The sequence below is a fragment of the Mya arenaria genome, chromosome 13 (genome assembly GCF_026914265.1).
Source record: "Mya arenaria isolate MELC-2E11 chromosome 13, ASM2691426v1".
Classification (NCBI taxonomy): domain Eukaryota; kingdom Metazoa; phylum Mollusca; class Bivalvia; order Myida; family Myidae; genus Mya; species Mya arenaria.
Window position 1 is genome coordinate 33735325 of NC_069134.1, and position 17551 is coordinate 33752875.

The 17551-nt window shown below is 34.3% G+C and overlaps 1 protein-coding gene across 1 annotated transcript; it reads left to right on the forward strand.

The window, feature by feature from the left end:
• Positions 1-174: 174 nt before the first annotated feature.
• LOC128213047 (protein KRI1 homolog) lies at positions 175-16370 on the forward strand. Its single transcript, XM_052918528.1, has 17 exons — positions 175-336; positions 1728-1798; positions 3264-3369; positions 3550-3643; positions 4091-4174; positions 4702-4873; positions 5530-5633; positions 6510-6639; positions 7032-7112; positions 8133-8318; positions 8501-8588; positions 8893-8987; positions 11306-11420; positions 11979-12109; positions 13249-13313; positions 14268-14363; positions 15242-16370. Exons 1-17 carry the CDS (start codon positions 258-260, stop codon positions 16011-16013), a joined length of 2469 nt encoding a protein of 822 aa, XP_052774488.1. The 5' UTR covers positions 175-257; the 3' UTR covers positions 16014-16370.
• The last annotated feature ends 1181 nt before the right edge of the window (positions 16371-17551 follow it).

Below are 17551 nucleotides of genomic sequence, written 5' to 3' on the forward strand. Positions count from 1 at the left end.
AATAAAAGAACCCAAAGAAAATCAACTGACAGGAAGTCAAAATCAGCATGCTTGCTGATTTCTAAAAATGATTATTAAGTAAAGCTCAACTTTTAATACACTAATGATTTTTGTTAAAAACATGCATGCTTAATAACCTTTTTTGCAATAATATTCATATAGTTCAATGATGCAAGCGGCTACAAGAACTGTAAACATCAAACACGTGAAAATCATCAACAAAAACTATTATATTTGATTCATTTGTACAATAAACGATGCCAGGGGATTTCAAAATTAATAAAGCTTATGCTGAACAATATAATTCTTGGCGACAGAGAGAGGAACTTCAGAAATGTAATATTATAATACATGTTTTTAATTTCGGACAAATGTCAAAATTCGGATATGTCTTTTCTATTTGTTATGATGTAGATGCTGTCGTATAATATGCAATGCGTATTTGATATTTCATTGTTATCTATGTTTCTTCTACCATGGTTTTACAGTTGTTGCAACAATGAACCAATTTAACTTGGTCAATAAATCTTGCAAACTGTTTTCCTACCACTGAAATACATATCACGTGGAACTATTTCTTGAACAGATTAAGTTTTAATAAGCTGGCTGTAATAACCATCAATAACTGCATTCATCAAGTTCATGTGTTTTTATTTTATTGCAGTGCGTTCAGTAAGGCGTGCATTTACAAAACTATCGCAAACGTTTTGTTTTGTTTCCCTGTTGCAACGCAGCGCATACACTGCAAGCAGGGAACCAATCTGCAATCGTTAGCCCTAAATATTTTTACTGAACGCACTGAAGATCCTTTCTTACAAAAATTTGGCTGGTTGTCTATTGCGGTACATACACATTGTTCATTTCCTTCAGGTACCCTGGTTTCCTAGTCTAAAATAATAGACGTGTTATACGGGATTCTTCCAATCCCTAACGTCTAAACGGGAATGTGCAAAAAACGGGGGTGTTTTTAAAATATTGAAATTGTTTTAAATGAAGTATTTTATGGTTGAAATTGATCATAAAGAGTTATATTCATATTTATCCATGTAAGTGAAATGTTATTTTGCACTAAACAAGCATTTAATGCATTAAAACAAGTTGTTTACCTTTCCAATAAAACGAAAGTTGACTGACACAGAAAACAATTATGCGAAGGGGAACAACTCGATACAATCGTAATAACTCGGCCTCCTCCGACAAAGCTTCGAGATAGACCTCGTTACACAATCGTAGCAACTCGGCCATGGCCGAAATGTTCCGAGCGATTTAAAACTGTGCCCTGAAGCCTTGCAGGTGCCTGTCATGTATATATCGTTATGTTTTGACAGAATGAAATGAAGAAAAGCCGTCAAACTCATAATTATAAGTTGGATATTTATTTTTTTGTGTACGGAACTAATATAAAATAACATTATCTGGTAATATTTCTTGTTTTTATGATATTTTATAGACGCTATATGCTTTAACCCGGAATCCTGATCGGAACAACTACCCACTTTTGATACTAAACAATTTGTACGTGAAGGATTTGCCATATCAAAAATCTAAAAAAATCCGTCAACGTACAATTATTTGGACTACCTGGTTTCCCACACAGCATATGACCACACTCTCATGTTCTATTATGCCGAAGAGAATTATTAATATAATGTTGTAATAGCTTTACTTCATAATTGTTTTCATATTACCAGTTTAAATTAATTTGTGATTTTTATGATTTTTTCCAGTAAAAGACAAGTATGGAGATGAGGATGAAGATTCTTCAAGTTCCTCTGAGTCAGAAGATGAAGATGCTGAGGTACATGTACATAAATCTTAAGTAAATACGGTGTTTTAAGGTTTTAAAGCATTGAATGCTGGTTGCTTTAATTTCACCTCAATCCACAAAGTGAATTTCAAAATCAGGTGCAACATCTATTGCCTGTCAATCAACTTCACACATTAAAGCTATCAGTGATTTGGCTAATACTTTTACATATATATCATGTGGAACTAACTACTGGAGAGATGGTATCATACCCGTCATGCAAAGCATCGATACATGCACAGTTTGCATTGGTTTCACTTTCAACAACCAACAAAATGGTAGCTTTAAATTATGCCGGCATGGATGGTTACAAAGGAAACTTTTTGAAGTGTATAAACTGACTGTTAAAAGCTGCTGATGGGGTGGTACAAATTAACTCTTTTTGTTGCAAAATAGCAGTATTCGGATTGTGTTTTATTTAACTGATTGACAAGCTAAGTTTATTTGCAAGCATTGGTACAATTATCATTTTTTGCATATGGAACTTTTTTGTATAGGGTTGCCCTTGTCCGTACGTACGTCTGTACGTACGTACGTCCCGAAGATTGTTTCCGATCTAATTCTTGAAAACCGTTTGTCCAATCCTCACCAAACTTTAAACACATGTTTGTGACCATAATATCTTGATCAAGTTCGATAGTCATGGAAATCGCTTTAGTCATTTAGGAGTTACGGCCCTTTTTTGCCAAAAAAACTTCAAAAATATATGTTTCCAATCTAATTCTTGAAAAGTATGTGTCCAATCCTCACCAAACTTTACATACATGATTGTGACCATAATATCTTGATCAAGTTCGATAGCCATGGAAATCGCTTTTGTCATTTAGGAGTTACGGCCCTTTATTTGCAAAAAAAGACTTGAAAAATACGTCCCGAAGATTGTTTCCGATCTAATTCTTGAAAACTGTTTGTCCAATCCTCACCAAACTTTTAACACATGTTTGTGACCATAATACCTTGATCAAGTTCGATAGCCATGGAAATCGCTTTAATCATTTAGGAGTTAGGGCCCTTTATTTCCCAACAACACTTAAAAAATATCTTATCCAATCTAATTTTTGAAAAGGATTTGCCCTTGCGCAGATTATCCTGAATAATCATTATGGCTTATTTTCTGTGACAAAAAATCGAAGTGGGGGCATCCGTGTCCTATGGACACATTTCTAGTTTTATTATTGTTTATTTTATTTATTTATTTTTGGGGGGAGAGAGGAGGCGGACAAGGTCCACATTCCACAGTCTTAAAAAACTTTTTCTGCTTTTCAAATTTAACAATCAATGCATTTCGCCTTAAAACACCTTTATTCAATCCTCGACATGTTTCTTACAAAGTTGCACTAAGGGAGCATCATATTTAAACGATTTCTTTTGATTATAAAGCTGTTAAAGCTGGTATTATGCTACCAATGATTTGATATGTTTCTGTATCAGTGATTATTATTCCAATATATTTCAGGCCCTCACACAGCAGCTTGAACGAGATTGGCTTAGAACACTTTCTGCGTTAAAAAGCAAAGATCCTCGAATATATCAGAAGGATATAAAGTTTTATGATGATGAAGGTGAGAACCAATATATGAATATATTTGTTTATGTAACTGAAACAGTACACCTTCTATCAGAGTCATTGTTGTATCATCACATCTTCCTATTACACTATGTAACCTACAGGGAATATCTGAGTACAATTTTTTTATTACTGGTTGTTCTATATGATATTGATGTATGTGATTTTATTGCAGACAGTAATCAAGAAACTGGTGAAAAGAAAAAGAAGAAAGATAAGCCAGTGTTCTTGAAGGACTATGAAAGAAAAGTTCTTTTGGAAAAAGGCGGGTAAGTGTCTTTATGTATATGTCAATCTTTTAAACATTGTTTTCTTAAGTTTAAAAAATTATCCAAATGCAAAGTATTTCAATCACACAGTATTTGTCATATTATTTCTACTGTACACTGTTTGAAATTACTTCAATGCTTGTTGGTTGCTCTTTAGTATTTAATTGATTAATAAGTATGGTGTTAAATAACATGAAGGTTGTAACTATTACCGGGGTACACTACATTGGCTGTATTAAATGTTTGTGCTTTGTTCAAGATTTTTTTTCACTAAATTCAAATTTAAAATTTGCAACTCTGCTTCTTATCATTGGGAAACATAGGCAAATTATCGTATGGCTTGGTTTTCCATTCGGGACCTGATCAATTTGTGAATTTTCATAAGTAATAACCCTCACTTAATTTTACCAATCTGCAGTATGTTGATATGAGAATGATCTGTTGTAGAGTGGTGGATGAGAGTGCGGAGATGAGGGCCTCCACCTCGGGTCAGCTAACATACCATGAGGAACAGGAGAAGATCAGGAAGAGGTATTTTTCATATTTATTTTAATCGTTTCATGTAAAGCATACATTTAAGTACCTTTATTTCTTAGCATTACCCTTTTTTAACTTAACAATTATGTGCTATATCATTAGTTTTCTCTCGGCTGTCTTTTCCAACAAAAAACGTTGCAGTATTGTGATGGCCTTGGTATTGTTAACGTTGTTGTCAGCGTGCAAAAGGTTGGCCATAATTCAAGATTTCCAAATGAAACTTGGTACACTTGTTGCTAGAGATGTTATTGACATGTATAGGAAGGCCAAAAGCTTTTTCAATTATGGAGTTAAGCACCTGTTTTGAAAAAAACAAAAACAAGTGGGTGTTTGGGTTTGCTCTTGTTTCAGTTGTCAATGTAATTGTAATTAATCAAACAATTCTCACAACGTTTCAAATTAATCAAGCAATTAAAATGAATTGCTTTTGAACAGATGTAATGAAACTTATTTCGATGTTAAGTTTTATTGTGTAAAAGAAGCCTCATTATATGTCTTATTTCATCACTGTCTGAATTCAGCATTGTGAAGGCTGTTGAGAGTTCGGGCTCAGACTCCGAGACAGAAGACGGTCTGCTGGTTCCACGACAAAAATCCCAGACAGAGAAACAGAAGGAGGAAGCAGACTATCTAGAGTGGATTAAGGGACAGAAAGATGATGTAGGGGCTGATAAGGAGGTTGGAGTTGAACTAGTAAGTGTCAAGGTCAGGAAATCTTTGGGAGCACTTATATGATATAGGGGCCAGTAAGAAAGTCGAGGCTAAATTGGTACGTGCAAAGGTCAAGGTGGCTTATAAAAGGTCAAGGACAGCTTTTGGCTTATTGCAAGTCATGGTCAAAGAATATTATATTTGTGGCATAACGGATAGCCAGACCGTATTAAATCTAGAAAGAAGTTAAGGGATAGATTGCTGAGTTCAAAAGTCAAGGTCATGTTAAATTATTAAGGTCAAGGAAAATTTCGTGGCCAGTGGTTATTTATGTGTCTGAATTGGCAGAAATGAGACATTGGGAAAATTAATGTGGGAATGATGTGGAATTAAAGTGCAAAGTTCAAGAAGTCAATTAAAGATTTCAAGGCTGCTATTTTGCATTGAAAAGGTAGAAACATATGAAGACATCTTGGTTGATGTAAAGAGACAATACAGATGCCAACAAACTGTAAGGTGTTACTTGTAATGTTGTTACAATCAAATTTTGAATTCCAAGAAAGTCATATGTTATGACAGAACAATCGGACAGATTTGATTTGATACATAAACTTTAAGATGTTCTGTTTTAAATAGAACATACATGTTTGAACAATACATGTATTAAAATTATCTGTTAACTAATTGTAATTTTCCAGGAACCATTGAAGAACTACTGGCAGAGCAGAGGATTAGATGAAGGAGAAAAGTTCCTGAAAAACTACATCCTTAACAAACAGTATCTGGACAACGATGATGAGGAGTAAGTGGACTTGGCTTGTCTTATCTTTGAAGTCTCAAATAGGCGAAAAGATGTAATGGTTAGCTCAGAAGTTTCAATGTTCTGTAGAAGGACAATCTCAACCAGCAGTACCTCCACAGTCCACATTGAAAACTTTGCCAGTAAAGAAATGTACATTAAAGAGTACATTAGTGTGATTGGTAGTATGATGGCCAGACAGTTTGGTTTTAGTGTGGTAGTCGGATAGTTTGGTTCGTAGTGTAGTGGATGGACAGTTGGGGTGGTAGTGTCGTAGCCACATGGTTTGGTTGATAGTGTGACAGACAAACAGTTTGGTTGGTAGCGTGGAGTCAGACAGTTTAGTTGGTAGCGTGGTACGCGAACATGTGCATTATTTTTAGGAACTCTCAAATATCATGATAAGACCACATTTCACACATGATGTCAACAAACATGGTAAGAACAATTTTGTTGTAAAAATACACATGTAATTTTAAATGAAATAGATGAGAATAATTAACGATTTTTCACATACCATATTATACTAAGTATAGGTCGCTAACATACATACGCAAGCAAAAAAAAAGATGAGAAACGGGGTAAAAACCCATAATACAAAAGATACCGGTAGGACGCAGTGGAAAAATGTCAAAATCAGAGCTGAAATATTTTAGGTTGGTGAGGCATTTATAATTTATAACATATATTAAATAAAAAAAAAAAATTGTTTCGTTATCTTTCTTGTGTAATTTGGTATTTATCTTCGTATTACGGTGCCATATATTTGTTTTGACAATTTATATTCGGTATTTTCATGCTGTATAATCAAGGAAGTGCAAGCTTGCAAATCCTTTTAGTACACTAGTATAATGTAACACCACCATTTCACTATTTTAGGATGCCAACATATGATGAAATCGTGAATGAAGAGGATGAAGACTTATCTGATGATGACGAGCTACTTGTTAAGCAGGCTGATTTTGAAAGGAAATACAACTTCAGGTTTGAGGAGCCAGATGCCGCTGAGGTAATTGTTTGATAGATTTGATAGTTTCATGTTTAATAAGGCTATCCGTAAATAATAATATATTGGGAAAAAAACACCCCAAAAAAACAAACAGTAAAAATTTTTTTTTTTGAAAATGGGGAATTTCAGAAGCTATTTTGGGGAATAAACAGGGTCTGGACCGTAGGGATTGGCTATGAAGAAGGGTAAAAAGGCTCTGGGCAGATTGGTTAAATTTCACAATTTTATATTCAACATTTTTCGTGGTTTTAAAAGTTTAGAATTTAAAACACAGTGAATATTATGATGAATAATTGTCAACACAATTTTTAAACCTTGCAAAATTGGTCAGAAACAAAAAAAACTCAATAATTGGACCTTGCAAAATAAAATAAAAATTGTATTTCGTGTAGGTCAAGACTTTTCCGAGAAACATGGAAGACACAGTGAGAAGAAAAGACACCAAAAGAACAGAGAAAAGGAAAGAAATTAAGGTTTGATATACTAGATTGTCATAAAAACTGAACATAAGGTACATGTATGCATAAAGATGTGTAAAGATATATGAAAAACATCTTGAATACCTGGAATCTTATGATATGCATGTATGAATACAGTGTACGTGAATACACGTTGGACAGTTGGACATTGCCGGTAAAAAAAATTTTGTCCGTTAACATCAAAGAACAAAGGACAAAATTGTCTGATAGTTTTGTCAGTGTCAAACTGATATCCAAAATTGAAAATATCCATCGCGTATGAAGCCTTTTGACAACTCATTTTAACCAGGGTTTATATTCCAAATCTTTGTAGTGCGCATGCGCACAAAGATCAAACTAAAATTTGGCTTCCCTGTATTTTCTGAAAAGACGTCAGTACGGGGTAGTCTGCACTGTAAACAATTTTTGCCAGATGCATTTTATATTATGGCACTTTCGTAGATATCAGGTGAAAAATGTGTGAAAATGCCACTGGTGACAGCGCAGAGTAATCTATTTATGGTCAAGTGGAGATAAAGCATATTTGTGAAGCAGCTAATATGCAAAAAGACTTACCAATGGCAAATGATGAAGACTCTGAATTTGATTCAGATAATTACTCTGACTTGGAAGTTTCAGCAGATTACGCCACCAATTGTTCAATTATTGCTCGTTATCTAACTGATGTGTAATGTATCATGTGACAAGTCATATTGTATGTCAATGAATAAATAATGTTAAGTCATATCCTGCGTAACATGATAATGTCCTGCGTAAACTATAAAGACATCTGACAGACAAATTATCCGGCATGTCCAATTTTTTTGCATTCACTGTAAATATATTATAACAGTAGGATAGTGATGTTTTGTTTGTTTACTTCTATCAAATTGAATGGAAATAATTACTTTGAAACTGCTATTGGTCAGAAATGGTAATTGTGTTTCAGGTAAGCTGTTTGACTGCTCAATATATTCCTTCCAATATCAGAACCCGTAGCTGTATCTTTGACATAAATTCTGCTTTGATTACTAGGAAAGGAAGAAACAAGACAAGGAAAAGAAGAGAGAGGACCTGAAGCAGATGAAGAAGTTGAAACGCCAGGAGATACTCGACAAAATCGGGCAACTGCAGAAAATCACAGGAAACAAGCAGCTCGCTTTTAACGAGGATGACTTGGATGAGGATTTTGATCCAGCTAAGCATGACGAAATGATGGAGGTAAGTAGGAATTATGTTTGTCTCGGTATTTATTAATCATTACAAGATTGGCAATCTAGGGGAAATCACAGGAAACTTAAGTTAAATGAGGAAGTGATGATGATGATGATGATGATGATGATGATGATGATGATGATGATGATGATGATGATGATGATGATGATTGTAATTTGTAATTTCAGAAACAATTCAATGACCAGTATTATGGTGAGGATGGCGGAGAGGAAGTTAAACCCACTTTTGAAATGTCCGACGACGAATATGACACAGGTGGGTAGTTAACTTCTTTGAATATATGATAGATTTTCGTTAACTGAAGAGTTAGCATTTCCAGCAGAGATTTAAAAATGAAAAATTTACATGCATGGATCATTTTAAAACTTGGGTGCAATGGAAAAATCCCAATATAAATACAATGATTTTCAATAATAATTATGATTAGGCCAAGTTAAATCAAAGTTGTGGTAATGCAAGTGTCAAAGCTGTTATTAAACCTCAAACCAAGTGTCAGTTATCTTCGTTGAATTCAGATAAAGTACAGTACCGGGTATATAAGTGTCAGTGATTATTTCAGAGAAGTGGGAGAACTGGACGGGAAATGAAGGTGGATCTGGTGACCAAGGTTTCGATGAGGAAGGAGAGCCCAATATTGACGACCCGGACTTCTGTGTATGTGTGAACCATTGTTTAAACGCTCACCTGTGAAGTATTATTTTATAAGTCATTATCATAGCCTCGGCATTGTTTTCAACATTTGGCTGATTGTTCAGAACTTTGTAAGTAACCTGGTTGTTAATGTCATCGTTGTTCATTTTCAAATTTTAACTTTTTTGGAACATCATAGACACATTTGTGATCTGCAGTATTATTAACAAGGTTTTAGACACCTGTTTCAGCTGTAAGTGTTTTGTTTAAATGGCAAAGTTCACTTTTAACAGTTAACTATGATGATGTTAACAAAGTTGTTAACTTTAATGAAGTTGTAAACAATCAACCGGTTATGGGTTAAACACTTCTATCATTTAGACCAACTTTGAGATAATGAAATAAACTGTTGTGATGCTCCATAAGTGAACTATGTGTTATCAGATTTGAGTAATCTACATTTCCGATATCTTTTATTATCCCCTGCCGAATCAAAGATTTCAGGAGGGGGATATTGTTGATATGGCGTTGTCTGTCCGTTATTCTGTCCGTCCGTCCTTCTGTCCGTCCTTCATTGATCTGAAATTTTCAAATTTTCCCCTGAAAATTTTCAAATTTTCCCATTGATCATATCTCGACCACTTTTAAAAGTGGGTCACATGGGGTTAAAAACTAGGTCACTAGGTCAAACCTTAGAAATATCTTTGGAACATACTAGAGGCATTATACATGGTCAAATATTCATGAAACTTTATCAGAATGTTTTCCTTGATACATTCTTGGTCTTAAATAAAACTGGGTCACATATGATCAAAAATAAGGTCACTAGGTCAAATCTTAGAAAAATCTTGTCCGAAACCATATCATGGTAATTATTGGTCAAGTTATGTTCAAAATTGATCATGATGTAAACCTTGATGAAATATGGACCACTTAAAAAAGTGGGTCACATGGGGTCAAAAACTAGGTCAGTATGTCAAATCTTAGAAATATCTTTGGAACATACTAGAGGCATAATACATGGTCATATATTCATAAATCTTAATCAGAATGTTTTCCTTGATGAAATCTTGGACTTATTTAAAACTGGGTCTCATATGATTGAAAATTAGGTCACAAGGTCAAATCTTTTTTGTCAGGAATGGAAATGATTGGTCAGATTATGTTCAAACTTGGTCATGATGTACCTTTTGATGAAATATGGACGGCTTGTAAAAGTGGGGTACATGGGATCAAAAATTAGGTCACTAGGTCAAATTTTAGAAAAATCTTTGAAACACATTAGAGGCAATATGTATGGTCGTATATTCATGAAACTTGATCAGAATGTTTTCCTTGATGAACTCTTGGACATGTTTTAAACTGGGTCACATGTGATTGGAAATTAGGTCACTAGGTCAAATCTTTCAAAAATCTTGTCCGAAATTATTTTATGGAGGTGATTGGTCAGATTTAGTTCAAACATGGTCAAAATGTTCTCTTAGGTTGAATTTCGACTGCGTTTTGAAAGTGGATTAATGGGTCAAAAACTTGGTCATTGTGTCATATCTAACATAAATCTTTGGAACACTCTAGAGGCAATACATCTGCTCTATTTTCCATAAAACTTAATCAGAATGCCTGAATGAAATCTTGGAATAGTTTGAAACAAGTAGGTCATGTGGGGTCAAAAATGAGGTCACTGAGTCAAATCTTAAAAAAAACTTGTGGACACTCTAGAGGCTATATTTTTTGCTTGCATCTGGACCAATCTTCATGAAACTTGATTAGAATGTTTGCCTTGATGAAATCTTAGATTAGTTTGGAACTGGGTAACATGGAGTCATAAACTTGGTTTCTTGGTCAATTCTAAATGTTATATTATATACAATATTATTTCAAACAGTTGCAATCAAACTCAAACTCATATATATAAATATTTCATCAACAATTGATTTCCATTCCTTGACTTAGCCCAATCAGGCGGGGGATATCAATTCAACGAATTTGCTTGTTAATTTTGTAATTACCTGTTAATTTTAGTACACGGAAGTCTAATGGTAGTCATGTAGTCGTAGCAAAAATATTGATAAGATGGTCTAAGCCATTGTAATATCTCCCATTTCGAAGGGACACTGATTACGACCTGGGGGCCGTTACATCAGGAATTCTATAAGCAATTTTGCAGCTAGGAGAGATTATCAGCAAAAGTACAGCAGTGTTGAAAATCTCTCCTTGTTACAAAGCAGTTCCAAGGACACTTGATAGCCCCCCGTAGTTAAAAGGCATTGTAAAACCTCCTATGCAATTATTTGTTTAATGCTGTTGTTGCTATTTGTGTGGTGAAATATCTGCCATTACAGATGGACGCTGACTACGACCCAGTCGCTGATCAGGAGAGGAAACTGAAGAAAAAAAGCAAGAAGAAGCACAAGCTGGCTCAGGCCCTTAGCACGAAGAAACCTGTCTTTGACCCAAGTATGTCATCAAACTGAATAGAAAGATAGTTTAAGATTACATGTACTTGAATGATGCACAATCGACGAAGAAGAATTTTAGGGCTTCAAGGAGAGCGACACCAGGATGACAAAATTGAATTGTTGTTATTGTTTTGTTTTGGTAGCAGTGCAATGACCTATAAATGTGCTTTTGGTAATTTTCTTGTGCTGCCCTATTTGATTTTGAATATACTTGTATTTTGTAATCGTGTTATGTTTTATAAAATGTACATGTAAAAAAACACCAAAAAAAAAGAAACATACTTTGCTACCTACCGGTATTTAATATCACATGATTAACAATAACCATTGCCATTTTCATGATCCAAAAAAATATCATAGCTGAAAACAAACTGACTGTGGAGTTTGGTGGCTGACAATGTTAACATTTTTTCACTGGGTCTTTCTATGATATTCGAGGTTTTTAGTCTTTCTCTGATTTTTCTCATATTTTGTGCCTGTGTCCTATCTATGCAAGCTTCCTTTACACATTGATTTACGGTATTCTCTCTCTATGTTTTGTTCCATATATTTTAAGGAGAGAAGACTTTTGAGAATTACTTTGACGAGTACTACAAACTGGATTATGAAGATATTATTGATGACATCCCGTGTAGGTTCAAGTACAGAAAGGTCACACCCAATAATTATGGGCTCTCTGTTGATGAGGTAATTCTTTTACAGTATTTACCCGATTTTCTTTTTGGGTTTTAATCTCTTCTTCATCATTGTGGTAAAACTACATGTTCATAGAAGGATGATAGCAATAAAGTTCTAAAAAACATTAAAGATACTGGGGCAGATAAAAAAAATTGGCTTTCACACCTTGACATGTATATCATTATTTTATTACCCATTATTTTGCCTTGTTAAAAGCTTTGTAGCATTGAAGACTTGGACTCATTGACAATTATTTTTTGTATAATAAAAGTAATGAAGGCATTATATAGGAAATGTACATAAACATGAATGTTATTCTAGCTGATCTGGGTTTGGGTTATTTAAGAAAAAAAGTTGACATATTATCATAGCCCCAATATCACAAAAATACTCAAGTTCAATCTCACACTCAACTCATTTTACCACATAAAAGCATAGTATTATTAAAAATCTTGCATGTTTTTATACTTTTTGAAAACATATTTTAACATAGAATGTGTTATTGAAGGATTTTGACAAAATTTCAAAGAAAACTAATTCTGGGGCAAAAAATATACTTTTTTTTGAGTAATTGTTAAAAGGCAATGAGTTGTTCTCAAGTACATATTTGGTTGTAGAGTATTTTTCCCTCGGAATCTAGACCAAAGGTTTAATCAACATATTCAATGATAGAAAGCAGTTCAAAATGTGTAAAAACATATATATTTTTCAATAAATTTTGACGTTATATGGTAAAATGAGTTGAGATTGAGTTTGAGATTTGACTTAAGTATTTTCGTGATATTGGGGCCAGGTGTCATCAGCAGTGGTGACATTATAGTGAGAGGCTTTAAACCTTTATGTTAAATGAAAAACCCTATACAATATTCAAATAAAATACACATGTATAGAAACACATGCTTCCAAAAGCCATCTGCACATGTACAGCAAGGTCCATAACTCTGGATTAAATGATTGTTGTGTTACGCCTTCTTTTCAACTGAAGAAACCAAGGTCGCTCCATAGCGCTCTTGTTTTGCAAATTTATTTCATAATGAAAGTACCGGTAAATTGTTTTCAACAAATTTGTTGGAAATAAATGTTGTCCACCCATTTTGCTTTACTTCATCTTGTGATTGAAACAAACTTATTATGACATTTATTTTCAGATTCTCAAAGCTAGAGACAAGGAATTGAATGCGTGGGCATCTGTGAAGAAAATGAGTCAATACAGGTTAGTTAAAAGGGTCAGGTAACACAAGTAGAGGTCAATGATCGATCTGCATTAAACTGTTTTAAACCAGTCAGAGTGCAAATGTCCACTATGCGCATTTCAATAAATGTCACGACTGTTGTTACAGATATAGATATGAAAAGGAACAATTTCAGGTCTCGCTTTGGTATATTTTCTGGGTTTTTTTCTGGAAAAAAGATGTGACAGGTCTGGCTAGTGACTATATTTCCTGTTTTTTCTGGGAAAAAAACATGCGACAGGTCTGGCTAGTGAAAGACCGGATAACAAAGTTGATGTACAAAGTCAATGGTTGATTGGGTTATGTCGAAGACTGGTTATGTCGAAGACTTGATGCATTATGCGTCAAATGTGTAGAATTAGACAGATAATTCTGTTTTGCTGACATGTTGGGAGATGTCATGTCATTATACTCCTAGATATGAAAATATGGGGCTATAAAAGAGTTGCCAATATTAGATCAAATCATGTCCCACTTTTCAATATTTTTGAATGCTACAGAAGGGCTGTTAAAAGTTTTATTACGAAACTTCAATTATTGTTATAGCAAAAAAGGTTGCTCACAAACTGTCACATCATTCTGAGGCAGTGTCTAGTGGCATTCTTCACTCCTGTGATAGCTTTACTCTACATGTAATATCAATGTCTAACCTGTTTACAGCTAAAGAAGATAATTATCATAATAAAAAAATTGCTGTACTTATGGTACATATTCAAATAATAAAATGGGTTCTGCATGGACAAATCATTGCTAAAACTGTGAAATATGTGAATAATACATTTTTTATGCCCACCTTTGATAAATAATGAGATCTTCAATGTTTTAATAGCGAGCATGCTTAATGACATGGTTAATTTTGAGCCGGAACAAAAGTGTTTGTATTGTACAATAAATGAAACATAAAATGCCATGTATTATACCAATTGTTCTCACAGGACAGAGGATGAGGAACAGATCGACATCAAGGTGTTCACAGCCAAGTCCCGCAATGAGAACAGGAAGAAACAGGTCCTTACCAGTCTCTTCGAAACGTAAGTTGATCATACTGGAGGTTGTCACCATGTAATAGGGTGAAGGTGGTCTAGTGGTAAAGGTTTCCACCAGGGTCAATTTCTTGTGGCCTCTCTAAATGGACACAGCAGTACTGGTTTCCATCTAGTAAATAGACTCAGCTGTGATTCAGCTTTCGTAACAATTGAATAAAAGAAATAAGTATAAAAAGTAACTAGAACTTGTTACGCAGTTTTGCATGAATTTCATGGCATTTTTTTTTTAATTCTGTATTATTTGTTGTAAAAAAAGTAGTTTCACACAAGCATTTGTAAACATTCATCAGCTGCCTGATTGTTTGTATCACTGAGATTCATACAAAATGTATAAAAAAAAGCATTCTTTATCAATACTTGTAGATCAACTTAATGTACATGCAGAGCTGTTTACCAAAAACTTTTTCAGGTCACCTGAGGCATTTTGGTGCTTTTAAAATAAAATAGCCAAGTTGAATTGTAAAAGAAAAATCAGTTACCTGTTATTCTCTCATTTCCTTGCCAATATTACATAAACTGGTTAAGTTATGCGAAATACTTCCAATACATCCTGTACTCATACCACAATCTTGCAGTCATAGATTTAGAATTCAAGTACAAGCATCATTTTTATTGCAAAATATTTATTGAAAATGTTGAATTTTGATGTACTTTAAGTGGAATCCTTTTCTTGTACAAATACTGACATGTATATATTTATACATGTTTTTTTTTCATTTTCTGTGGAAAGATTATGCAATATTACATTTCAACTGTATTAATACCCATATGCTTATTTTACTGTCTGTTTCATCATGCTATTGCAATGCATTGAAGGTTGTTCTTTTGTTTGTTTGTAAAACATACATTGTTATAAATTGTAGTGAGGAGGAAGCAGAAGAGAAGGCAGCATCGTCAACAGCAGCCGGAAATAAAGGAGAGGCTGGAGGGAAAAAGAAGCGGAAACGAGGGAAAAAGAAGAAACAAAACACAGGAGTGGAAACTGCTGACAGCTCTCAGGAAAACAATGGAAATAGTCAGGAAAACGTTGGGAGTAGTCAGGAAGAGGAAGAAGAGAAGGTCGATGATGGGAGTATGGACGAAGATGTTGAGGGTGAGGAGGAAGGTGATGTTGTTGTAAGAACTGCTGATAATGTGACAAAAGTTGGTGAAACTGGGGGTGAGAGTGGGAAGAAACGAAGAAAGAGAAAAAAGAAAAAGAATGCGGCAAATGTTGATGCCGGTGTTGTTGATAATTCACAAGATAAGCCTGGTAATGGTAGTGGTGGAAATGTTAAAGCTGTCCTTGACGATCATGTTGGAAACAAAATTGGAGCTAACAGTGATGCTAGAAAAAGGAAACTAGATGATGGAGATACAGAAGCTCCAGGTAAAAAGAAGAAACAAAAAAAAGATAACACTGCAACAAGGAATCAGACAGACAAAGCTTCAGATCATAATGATGTTACACTTGATCAGAAACTGAGTAAAGCAGAGAGAAGGAAATTGAAGAATCAGAGAAGGAAGGAAGGAAAGAAGTTGCAAATGTCAGATGAGAGACTGAAAGCGTATGGAATTAACCCGAAGAAGTACAAGTATATGAGCAAAGAGGAACTGCATCAAGTTAAACCTAGAAAAGAGAACAAGCAAACATGAGAGAATGGGAATAGGAGTGGGATAGTTCAAATAAAGTTGTCCATTTTAAAGGATAATTGTACATTTTAACAAGGTCTGAAATTGAGCTCTGAATAGTAGACTCTGTGTTGTTTATTTACAACCAGAAAGCATATTTTGGGAGGTGGTATTTTTAAACAAGAAGAAAATCGCACCACATTAATGTGAAATTTGTTGATGGCCAGGTAGTGTCTTATCTATCATACTTTGTGTTTTTTTAGTGTTGATTTGGATAAAGAATGAAGTTTTTAATAATTGTTTAACATTTGAGAAAACATTTGTTAGTGGTTTACTTTATGATGATGTATAGTATAATTATAAATAAATAAAATTTGATAAAAAAACAACTTTGCCATGTTGAGATAAAAATATAACATAACCACATGTTGAGTAGGCGGTCCTGATTATTTCTTTCCTATGGCATATATTTCTAGGACAATAACTAGCCTGTTTAGCTTAATGTCTTTTTTGACTTTTGAATTGTTGAAATTGACATTGTCTGCTCTCTATCGCCAGTATTGTGTTGTTTATGAGTAGCAGATATTTAAATGGGCATAACATTGAAAACAATAGTGATAATCAGCCAGAAAGCTTCAGTCTCTCAGAAGTTATGGCCCTTGAACTCTCAAAATATGACTGAAATGACCTTAACCTTTGTTTAATTCAGCACAAGCACAACAAGTTTTGTATGATCATACACCTCAGAGGAGTTCAATAATGCCCCCCCCCCCCTTCGACAATAAGTTTTAGGCTCTTAAAATGTGTTTGTTTACTTAATTAGCACTGTCCAATGCTATAAGGTAAGAGCAGCCTACGCTATTCAATAAATTTTATTTCAGTAGAAAAAGGGCAATTACTTAACTTGGTTTATAGCAAGAGTTAATGGAGACTTTAAGGGATTGCTTTTGGGGCCCTTAGGGTCAAGGTCACTGTTACTAAAAATTGAAAACAGTTGGTACTGAATAACTTAATTTAGGGTTGACATATCGCGACCAAACTTGGTAAGTAGCAATAGTTCATGGAGAACTTTCATATAATCGAGCAAGCTGTCCTATGAAAGCTCTTGTTAGTTATTGCCAGTGTTATAGATTTTGCACCACCAAAAATGCTGAGAATACTTGCGGCAACTCCGCAATAAAGCCAGATGTTTTAGGCCAGGCTAGATTGCCCCCCAAAAAATGAAAATAAACTTTCTATAGTCACAACTCCTTTGCTCCACCTAGTAGCACTGTTATTGAGTTGAAAAAGTGTGTAATGCCAACCTTAACCTACTACTTAGAACTTCAAGCTTGAAGTTAAGGAAATTAGGAAGTATTAAAGCTTATTACCAAGCCAATGCATTTTCCATTCATTTTTGCTCTTTCAATGTAGTAAATTTCAAATTCTTCAGTTGATCTATGCAATGACCTTCCTACATTCCTGTATGTCAATCCAACATTAGTTGTTGAGAGGACACTGCCATTCTGATACAAGCCAGGACATTTGCCCTCCTACTCAACTATGACTTCAATTTATTGGGT

Bases quoted from the DNA above. Each gene is read 5' to 3' on its own strand.
- LOC128213047 (XM_052918528.1), top strand. From the start codon at position 258: ATGCCAGGGGATTTCAAAATTAATAAAGCTTATGCTGAACAATATAAT. The intron at 8,319-8,500 runs GTAAGTAGGAAT...TTGTAATTTCAG, and splicing joins AGCATGACGAAATGATGGAG to AAACAATTCAATGACCAGTA. The intron at 12,110-13,248 runs GTAATTCTTTTA...ATTTATTTTCAG, and splicing joins ATGGGCTCTCTGTTGATGAG to ATTCTCAAAGCTAGAGACAA.